General features: G+C 37.0%; 1 protein-coding gene across 1 annotated transcript in view; it reads left to right on the forward strand.

Annotated features, from left to right (window-relative positions):
* The window catches only part of LOC128185174 (uncharacterized), a 45,888-nt gene extending 37,239 nt beyond the window's left edge, over positions 1-8,649 (forward strand). Inside the window, exons 6-7 of the mRNA XM_052854839.1 lie at positions 7,321-8,239; positions 8,644-8,649. Coding sequence (XP_052710799.1) covers positions 7,321-8,239; positions 8,644-8,649 — 925 coding nt within the window. The remainder of the gene's footprint in view (positions 1-7,320; positions 8,240-8,643) is intronic.
* Positions 8,650-11,768: the final 3,119 nt, after the last annotated feature.

An 11,768-nucleotide genomic window follows, 5' to 3' on the forward strand; every position in this document is an offset into this window, starting at 1 on the left:
AACATCAAAGAAAGTCAACAACACGATGAGCAGATCAAGAAACTGAAAAATCGGTTAAATAAAGGAACAGCAACAGCAACTGAAGAAAAGAAGTTTTTGGAAACTGATGGTTTAATGTACTATCTTTCAGATGGAGACTCAGAAGGCCCAAAACTTCGCCTGTATGTACCACGTGAGTTAGAACTTTTAGTAGTGCAGCAGTATCATGACGGACTTGGACATATGGGAGTGGACAAAACATATGACGTAATCAGACAAAAGTACTACATACCAAATTTGTACAAAAGGTTATACTCTTATATAGAAGGATGTATAGTATGCCAAACGAGGAGCAATAAGAAAAATCAACCTCCACTTCAAGAGACAGATATACCACCTTTTCCAATGGCTAAAGTAGGACTTGATCTATCAGGACCATATCCAACATCCTTGTCGGGAAACAAGTACATAGTTTCTTTTATTGACATTTACTCTGGTTGGCCAGAAGCTTTTCCCGTCCCTGATAAGTCAGCTGACAACATAGTACATCTTATCTTAGAAGAAATATATCCAAGATATGGCTGTCCTCTTCAAATCCTCACAGACAACGGAACAGAAAATGTGAATAAGAAAGTGGAAGAAACTTTAAAAGAATTGAATATCAACCATATCAAAACATCTTATTACAGCCCTCAAGGTAATGGTAAAGTAGAACGATTTCATAGAACTCTACATGACGTGATGGCTAAGAAAACAACAGACAACGCTCAAACATGGGATATTCATCTTAATCAGACGTTGGCAGCCATTCGTTTCCATCCTAACGACTCGTCAAAGTTTTCTCCATATTACCTTATGTACAACAGAGATGTCGTATTACCTCTTGATACGTTAATGAAACCTCGAAGGAGATATGCGGGAGAAGATCAACACAAGATCGCCCTTCAAGAACAACATAAAGCTTTCCTGCTAGTACATCGTAATATGAAGGAAGCCAAGAAGAAACAGAAAGCTCAGGCCGATAAGAGAAGCAAAAATGAAAATTTTCAGGTAGGTGACCCTGTCTACCTTAAGAACAACAGAAGACAAAATAAGTTAGATAAAAAGTGGCTACCATATTATCGAATCATAGAGCAGAAAGGACCAGTTAGTTTCGTGGTGAGAGATCAATTGACTGGATTAACCACCAAATGCCATGCACGACAATTAAGACTGGCAGATATTTCGCACTGGCCCCTTTCACAAACTACTGAAGATGGTGGAAGAACTCTAAGAAAAACTAACTATGTGGTGCCACCGGAAGATGAATCGTCGTCAGAAAATGAAGACATGCAACCAGAACCATTGGAAAGAGCTATACAGTCCAAACAATGGGAAAGAGAAGGATCTTCAGACGAAGAGGATATTCCCCTAGCAGAACTTCAAAGACGTATAAGAGCTAAGACGATCATGGATGATCAGCAGTATAAACACGAGAATGATCAGACCGTAGATTCAGAATCGGATGAGACCCATGAGTCAAATCAATGTGGTGAAAATAGTGGTCAAGACTATGAAATACCCTTAGATAATCCAAATGTACCCTTAGATGAAAATATGGAAATAGATGAAATAGTCCCTAAAGTAGGTCTAGGCTTCAAACCAATCCCTAAACCCCGTAAATCTAATAAACAAAAATTTAAAGAGGATTGTTTAGTTGTCTTAAAACAGTTAGTAATAGGGTAGATAAAGTATCCTTTATTTTCAGATGTCAGAATCTGAGTTATGGGAACTGAGATTGACGCCCCCTAGTGAACTTTATATCAAAATAAAGTTTGGAGGAGTCACATTGACAGCAACCTTGAACATATACAGCCATTATTTGAGTGATACAGAGCCATACTCTGATATGGTTATGCTAATCATTAGAGGAGAAATCACCTCCGCGAGCGTTAGGAGGGAGGGGGGTCACCCGAAACCGAATGTAGATGTAAATAATCTCGAATGAGCTTTGCTTTGTACATATATCATGCTTATTAATAATTAAAAAAAAAAATAGGGATATAGCAATTTAGCTTTTCTCTTGTTCATGGGTGGATGTTCCTGATGTCTTGCATTTCTTGCAGAAAATGGCAAGTGCAAGATCGGAACATCCATCAGGGAGAGAGGAAGAGGAAATGGAAAGCATTGACAACCTTGAGGAAAGAGCTATGAGGATCAACTCATTATATACCCCTGGGAACATTTACCCTGACCAGCTACCTTATCCTGTTATCGATCAAATTATGAAGTATCACCGTCTAGCAAACGCGGAATTGACCCCAAAGAAATATGTCAATGTAGAGTTAAGGCGATTTAACGTATATTCTAAGTACCTAAATAGGAGGTTAAGTCCGGAAACACTGAGACCTAGCTTTATTCGAAACCTAAAATTGATGATGAGAATTCTAAGGGATTGTGAACGCTTAGGACCTGAAGAATTAGAGTATCTGTCGGCAATGGTCCTAGATCTAGTTGATATGGGGAGTATTCAAAATGACGCAGCCGGGTTGAATATGCAGTTCAGAGATCTTAATGAACCACATTAAATGGGGAGCCTTATTAAACTTATGTACTAAATAAGGTAATAATTCATTTATTTTACAGAAATGGCCGAAAGTCAGAAAACTCCCAGGGAATTATTCACTGGAGAAGATATTTATCCAGATTTGCCCCCATTAATCTTGGATAAAATCATGACATACCATCGCTTGGCAAACGCGGAAATCGAACCAAAGAGAACAGTTCTGTTAGAGTTAAAGAGAATGGATGAATATGCTGATGCATTTTTTAGAAAATTTAGTCCAACTTTCGTAACGAACATAAACAGGTTATTGAAAATTAAGAAAAAATTCGATGAAATTTATCATCTTTTTGATACCATTGGTCACGAAGAGACTAGGTATTTACAATTCATCCTAGCAAACGAGGTCGTCCCAAACTCGTTTAGAGTAGGTGAAAATGGGGTGATAATGGATTTCAATCCAATCGAAAACGAATTAGTACTTCTTGACATAAATGGTGAACCTTTTAGGTTGGGTTAATCCAAGGTCTTAATATATCGAACGTTCTTTTCAGATGTCCGATCCACGACCGTCGCCCCGCTCACTTACATCATTTTCACAATCGGGGGAGAAATTTTCAGACAAATCAAGACTTAGACCCGACCCAAAACGTGAATGGTCGATGAAGCTAGAAATGCCGAAGCAGGGAACAAATACTAACTCACAACAATTACACTCTAATTTGGGCTCCTTACAACCTGGCTTCGAAAGAAATAATTTTGTAAAACTTCCAAGAGTTTCACATCCTAAGGTAGAAATTCCTCAGGCATTAGTCCCAATGACCTCTGACGATGAAGATATACCGTTAAGTAAAATCTGTGAATTGATCCGTGATTTACCCGAATTGGTTAAGGCTCAAATAATGAAGTATCAGAGAATCGCGGAACAAAATCGCCCTACTAGGCTTAAGATAAATTCAGAATTTCAAAGAATAGTAACCCTACAAGCCATAGTGATAGGAAATAATGAAACGCTGCTGCTATACCCCTCTTTCATCAAGTTTATGAAAAAACACTTTCCACTTGATTTAGTAGAAACTCATTCAAAAATGATAGAAATGTCAGAAACGAGAAGGAATGTAATTGGCTGGATGTACCAATTTGAAAGAACTTTCTGCAAACACCCTTGTATTAGAAGTTTCAATTATTAATTGCAGGATGAAGTGGGTCTTGACAGTATTCCTCCTAGCTGGAGTGTTTGGGATACCTTTCGCAAACAATATCGTCAGGAAAAATGTAATTTTTGAAAAAGTTAAGGATATTTCTCTGGTGCAAGGAAAATGGACAGCAATCACGACAATAAGCTTAAATCCTTATTATACCATTCTTAATTTGTTACAAACGGAATTAGTAACTGTCAAAAATACTTTAGTTCAAGCCATTGGGGATGAATCAAAGAAACTATCAGTCACTGATACTAATCAAACTATTCGCATGACGCCCATCTTTCGGCTTTATCAAATGAGCGAAAGGTTTTCAGTTGAGATAAACAATTTTAAGGTAAACAGAAGATATTTGGAACAAGAGGTACAAGAAATTCGTTTTATGCACCGTAGAAATACTAGAGCTGTAATACCAATTGTAGGGAAAGTCCTATCTTTTCTTTTCGGTACATTAGACGAAGAAGATTTAAACAGTATTAGAAGCAATGTTAGGCAGCTTGCCAATAATCAACAGCAAATAAAACATGTATTAACCGAAAGTATGACTTTTGTTAAAGATAATCAGCAAAATATAATGGACAACCGCAGGACAATAAATGAAATTATTACTAGTCTTAAGGAATCAATGACAGAACAATCAACACTGGGCAGAGAATTGCATGACATGCAAAGATTTAATGACATTTACATACGTTTCGACAGGACATTAAGTAGTTTATCCGAAATCGTCTCAGTAACTAGAAATCATTTACAACAACTTCGTTTACGTCTCAATATGCTTTCTTTAGGACATCTCTCTCCAACCGTTATCCCCCCAGGAGATCTCAGGCGTCTGTTGTTAGAAATCTCAGATCAGTTACCTTCGTATCTTAAATTACCTTATGATATAACCACCGACCTTTGGTCTTATTATAGGATTTTACCATGTACGACATTAATTGGGGAGGAAAATCTCATAATTGCAATGACTATACCCCTGTTAGATACAAACAAACGATTTGAGTTATTCAAGGTCCATAACCTCCCGGTGCCGAATTTAAAAACGAATCAATCAAATCTGTTGGCTAGATATGATATCGACACTGAAGCAATCGCTATAGATGATGTTCGGGGAACATACACTACCTTATCTAAAATAGAAACCAACGCATGTAAAAGACAACACGGGAACTTTTGTTCTATAAATAAACCCTTTTACCCCGTAAGCTCGAGCGATTTATGCATAGTAAAAATATTTATAAATAATCTGCCAGAAATAGAAAAACATTGTTCGGTATTAGTGGAAAATAAGTTACTTGATCCAAATGCGGTCAACTTGCGTGAAGGAAAGTGGTTAATCACTTCTTCAAAGCCATTAGAAATAAATGTAAAATGTGGACAAAATACACAAAGTACAAAGGTTAAGAGCCCGATAGACATTCTGAGTTTGGGACAAGGTTGCTCGGGTTTTCACGGTTCATTATTATTACCACCATTTTATAATAGAGAAAGTCAGTTCAACATGACCAATTCTTTCCAAAAATTTATCAATGAGATCGATACATGCACCCTTTGGGACCCTCTAAACACCCGACACCCCGAAATTAGCCAAATAAAAATTCCTGACAAATTAAAAGATATTAAAATTTTCCCTATGAATGCACTAATGGCGGAATTGCCAGTAATTAATTTACAACCCATGAAATCCTCGTCTTGGGTGGGAAGCCCCTGGTTTTATGTGTGTTTAACTTTGGCAGTAACAATAACGATAGGACTTTGTATTAAGAAACGTAAAACTATTAAAAAGTGGGGTGGTATATGCTGTAGTGGTTGCTGGACAGGTTGTCGAAAAAGGGGTAGTGACGGAGATAAGAAAGGTTCTTCCAAAGACACTGTATTTTGTTGTGAGAATCCAGAGAAAAGGACCTCTAGCGACATTATTGAACTTGAACCAATCCCGAAAGTCACTAGGATCCAAGAGAAACCCCGACGAAGCGGAGGAATCGGAACTCACAAATTGGCCAGTAACACGGGGACCATTTCGACTAAACTAGCACAACAATTTCGTGGAGAGGAGGAAAATGAAGACTATCCATGGACCAAATACTATCGACCGGACCCAGAGCTGGCACGTAAATACCTGGAAGAGAAGGCCGCGATGTCTATGCAACAGAGGAACGCAGGAGACGCTCCGCGAGAAGTCGCCTCGCCATCCGCGCCGACCCTCTATCCACGGGTGCCGATGATGGATGAATAATTGAGCTACAGCCGCGAAGAAGTTGTGTATTCCTTAAGAAAGGATTGTGAAATTTAGCGAAAGTTAAGAAAATGTGAAATGTGTAAAGTAGAAATGTGCGTTATCTTGTGCTAATGTAAATCTTGTATTTGTTGATTCACTCTGGAGAAATTCAGGAAGAAACCGATGGACACCGAACTTATGACGCGAACCTCGCCCCTAGGAAGGAAGAGATATTTTTGTGAACTTATAAGCATGCACTGACTTTGTATATATATGTGACATCAAGCTTAATCATACTTAGTATTACTTGGATGATGAATTACGATTATATTCAACTATGGTTATTTCATCTTGGTCATTATTATCATACTTTATTCATTATTGTTTTCATGATTGTAATGCGATATAATCAAGCTATATGATTTTATGAACAAGTATACATCCTGGGTATAGATTTGTTTTTATAGATGAATGGTGTTCCAAGCCGGAGGTGGAAACATGTCACTTGTTACTATCTCTTAACATAGATGTTCTGACTGGTATGTCACTAGGAAGTTCGTCTGATCAAGGGTAGATCAAGGACGCTTTCCTATTCCGGGCGCCAGGCATGAGAAATCTCCCTTCGGGATATTTCTTTTGTTTGGGGGACGTATGTAAACAGATAGCCATGCTATGACCTTGAATTGCTAGTATTACATAATGGTCACTATGATATTTATGTGTACCTAGATGCTGCGCACTGAATGGTGTTAATGATAATTGACAGAATGAACTCTGTGACTCTTGTAGCAATGCGTAGTATTCCTAAATGATGTTATGAAACCAGGTGCATAATACGGGCATAATGATATCCAAATTGAGAGTTTAACAACAAGTGACATATTTGGCGATTCTGTGTCTGCAACGATAGCTCTAGTATTCTATATTGAGTCATGTATTGTGTATTCTATATATTAACCTTTGTAACCTTTTATGCCGTGTATGAATGAACGTATTGTGAGTAAGTGATGCCTCATACTAGGTGGGGGGGCTCCGAGACCCAGGACTCGGAGACCCACATCCTGCATCCAGACTCTTTGATTGGCAGTTTTGACGGTTTTGTTACTTTATTTAGGAATAAAATATTAATCTTAATTTTGAACAATAAATGTTCACTCATGATCGTCGTATATGGGCCGAACTAGTCAAAACTGTCCATCATAAGTAAAACCTTATATATACCCATATGAAATGAGATTGTGCAGACTCCTGATTTGGGCTGCTTTAGATTGTTGTAATCTTAACTATACGATCACGCTTAATAAAACCGCTTGAGAAAGAAATACTGGACTTGTCATCCATAAGCTTGAGCTGACCCTCAATAGGATCCTGTAAGACAGAAGGCTTACACAAGTTGGACTCTTGAAAAGCTTTGAAGCAAAGAAAGAAGAATTACAGAAAGATTTACAAGAATTAGAGAAATTGATTTATCCTAAATACCAAGAAATTGAATCTAATTTCCCAGTTCTAAAAGCTGATTTAAAGGAAAACTCAAAGAAATTGACAGCAGCTATTGACAAACATGGAGACATTTTGCACAGAGAAATAGACACTGCTATCAATAAACTAAAATCTGACGTGGACGAAATGGAATCCAAACACCTGACTGTCCTTAATAAGCAGGAAGATGAAGTTAAGCACAGTCTTTCTGAAATCACACAGACCATTGCTGATCTAAAGATATTACTGAACTCAAATGATGTCAGCATTGCCTTTGCGTACAACTCCAGGAATGCTGAATTCAGAAGATTGCCGCCTAAACTCACAGTTTCCTTACCAATATTCACTCCTCAGAAAATTAACAGAGAACAGATTTATCAGCAGATTGGTTCATTGTCGGCGTTATCTATTAAAACAGAAGAACATGGCTACTCAATGGATTCTCCCGGTGCTGAGTCCTCTCCCCCGAACAAACCACTCATTGATGTACCACGGATCATCGCTGATATAAACACAGAGTATGGACAATCTAATAAATTACGCAATGTGTCCTGTCTGAGCGATGATGAGGTGTGGGTCAGTGGTACGGACAGCATGATGAGACTCTACAACCTACACGGTAAACTAGTGAAGCCAATCCAAACCAATTCAGGGAAGATACCAGGGGGTATAGCAGTAACACAGAGTGGGGAACTAGTTTATACTGATCCCAGCCATAGAACTGTGAACATAGTGAAGGATACACAGATACAGACAGTGATCAGAACACGGGGTTGGATACCGGACTTTGTCTGTAGCCTCTCCTCTGGTGACCTCCTGGTTGTCATGATCACTGATGATATGAAACATATATATATATATATGTGTGTGTGTGTGTGTGTGTGTGTGTGTGTGTGTGTGTGTGTGTGTGTGTGTGTGTGTGTGTGTGTGTGTGTGTGTGTGTGTTTGATTTATTTATTATATTAAATATAAATAGAATCAATCTTTTCATCAAATGCATGGACGAATACTTCACACAATAATGGTGAATATTTCAACATACTGTTTTTGTGATCCATCACTTAAACATTAAGTATGTTGACATATTCCATCATTGTTGTGTATATGTCCAAGGTCTGACGCATTATTTTACCAGAAATGAAAACATGTATGTAGGGGTACATGCATAGCAATATTTGATTATTAGTCTAGAGTAAGGTAAACATTTGGTCATTTTCCCCAAGGATTAGAACATGCATGCAGCTAGTCTGATAATGTAGTTAATTGTATATAAACTTCATAAATAAAATTCAACGGAAACGTCGCAGTGTTTACCTAACAAAGAAATCGAAAATGGAAAAGACAGAAACTAAATTATATAAATTCATTAAAGATTCAGACCCCAAAGGGTGAAAAATGGGGAACAAACAACTTATATCTTCCCGAAATTGAAAAAAAAATGGAAAATACGCTAAAATTATGTAAAAGTGCATTTCAAGTTGTCATGTTATTTTTTGAAGTACATTTTTGGGACGAGAGATGCGTAATGCGTAATAACATTTTCACGTCCTGAAGAATGCAAGTTTATTTGTTTATAATTCTGACACAATAAAGGATACAGCTATGGTATTTGAACAATAAAACACCTTTTTTTGGGGGGGGGGGGGGATTCATGCGTGTATAACATTGCAGAAAATATAAAATATATATTAGCACTCGCGAAAGCTGGAAATTTTTTTAACTTAAAATACATTAAAGATTGAGTTTGACGTTAACATGATTTTTCGCACAATCCGTAATTTTTTTTATTATTTTTTTTTTTTTTTTGGCTACTTAGGTTTTCGACCGATCAGTAAATAAGGTAGAACTAAATCTAAATGAATAAAGTTATCAAAGTATGTAAATACCTAAATACGCTTATCTTGCATGTTTAAATGAGCTATTTGCAGATTATTTTAAGATTAGCCAGAAAATATTACAGTTTTCCCTCATTTCTTTTCTGTATTAAACCTAAGTAAATTTATTCACAAGGTCAAGACTTATATTGTTACATCCTTAACAATAAATTCTTTACTAAAGTTACATTCTTCAATATCGTATGTCATGTATATGCGAGTTTTTTTCACAAGGATTTCGCATGACAGATATGTTTATAAACCAAAAGTTTTCATGAGATATCAAAATACATGTAGTTGTTCCACAAAACTGTCATATTTTTAAAAAAATATTCATACGATTGTTAGACTTCTTTATACAACCAGTTACTTGTCCTAAGTCTGTACTGACCATGGAGGCAGCTAGTAAACAGGATATCAATATGGTACATGTATATGTATATTGATTCATAAAGAATCTATGGTTTGGAAGTATAGACAAAATCGAGAATACAGACATAAAGTGTTGTATACTGTCAGTGTTTATACGTTTAATATTACGATGCATTATTTTATTGATTTCAAATGTAGATCAATAGTTAATTATCATCGACCAGCTAGCTGATCATAAATGACAAAAAAGGAAGAATTAACTACTGCTTTTAAAGAGGAAGTAATAACTTAAGCCAGTAGTATCACAATCGCGAACAAAAACCTAAAACATTGATATGTTCATCGTAATTATCATTAAAGTTGACATGAATTCATAAAAGCATTTGGTCGCCGTATTATTTTCGATCGCCCCTCTACTGCCACTGGGGTATATATACCGGTCGAGAAAGTTACGGTCCGTTGCTTTCCGATCGAGGCATTCACGTTGCACGGACTTCTAAATGCATGAACTACACATTGTAGTAAAATGTAGTAATAAAGAATAAAGAAATGTAGTAATAAAGAATAAAGAAAACAACAATCAATGAAATACAAAAAATATTTATTATTTGAAAGGATGTCCAAGGTATCCGTATTATTTTACACATACAGTGCTGCCTTACTTCGCATGCACATCGAACACGTGTGTCGTTCATACAGAGTGCATAACGTCTGCATCTTCTTGAAAACCCCGGCGACACTACATCCAACGTAGTAGCTAAATGATAGTAAATCCAAGAAAGTAACAACTTTTCCATCCGTTCCTACAAAAACGTCCCGTTTCTAAAATCCATGCGATAATTGACATTGCTCAATCTGCCACAATGTGTGGTTTGCGCATGTGCGATAGATACACAGGAAAACGATCTACAATTATCGAGGAATTTTGTAAGTGTCTGCGCCTGGATTTCAGTCTGTCTTGTTTCGTCGTTTATTGAATATATCATGCCAGTGCAGTGGTTGTCATATTATTTTTGTTCAAAACGCGTTATTACAAGTCTTTTCGTCCAAGGTAACGTGTTCGGGTGTATGGAATTCCTGAATGCGGTGAAGCATGGATAGTGCTTTCGGCCTTATATAGGGGGTGTGTAGCGATGAGCAGAACAATAGAAATCGACAACTAATATGGCGGTAGTCGGAGATAAAAGGGAAATAATGCGTATTTATGAATTCATGTCAGCTTTAAGATTGGATAATATATCATTGAAACATTTATGTCAAAACTACAATATAAATTCATATATTTACACTCATTACGTATCAATTTTGTACTATATAACCCATAACTTCAAATGACTCTAAATTGAGGCGCCAGCGGGGTTTGCTCATTTATTTTTAAATATTTAATCGTACGATGGTTTAAAATTATGTAAGTATAAGTAATAAGGAATAATTCTTTGAATATCATGAGGTGATAATCTCAGTCGGGGCGTGATCAAATCTATCATAAAGCCCTTCGGGCTTTATTGGATTTGATCACGCCCCGACCGAAATTATCACCTCATAATACTCAAAGAATGATTCCTTATTTACCACAATGTGGCATGAAAGAAGTTCATTTATTGCATAAGTTTGCATTAGTTCGCAGCACAGTTCTTCTTACACGCTGTACGGAATTTCATAGCACTCTGTAGATACAATACATGTTTACTTATAAAAAACGTATAGACGTGTACATGTATATAACCACGAATTTCAAAATCCTAATCCGCGTAGGTCCTTAATAGACGCTAATGAAACTAGAGGAAACGCAAAAGAGTGCGATAATCGTGAATGCAGCGAAATAAAAAAAAAATCACAACACGTTCAAACGCAGTGGATGGGCAGTAAGAGCGATAGCGATACAGTGATATCCCCTAAAGGTCTCTGTGCAAATGCAATCCACTGATCACTGCGTCTATATACTGAAATAATGTGCGTTACTTGCGTTGAGCATGCCAACAGAGCTCCAGTGGCGCTGCTGGAGACCTATGGTGCTGTCGCTGCAATCCAACAGCGTGTTTATTTGAGCAACCGCATACATGCTCAAAATGAGCGCCCTCGCATGGTGTTCTAAGCGATTC

This window comes from Crassostrea angulata, chromosome 5 (assembly GCF_025612915.1).
Source record: "Crassostrea angulata isolate pt1a10 chromosome 5, ASM2561291v2, whole genome shotgun sequence".
Taxonomy (NCBI): Eukaryota; Metazoa; Mollusca; class Bivalvia; order Ostreida; family Ostreidae; genus Magallana; species Magallana angulata.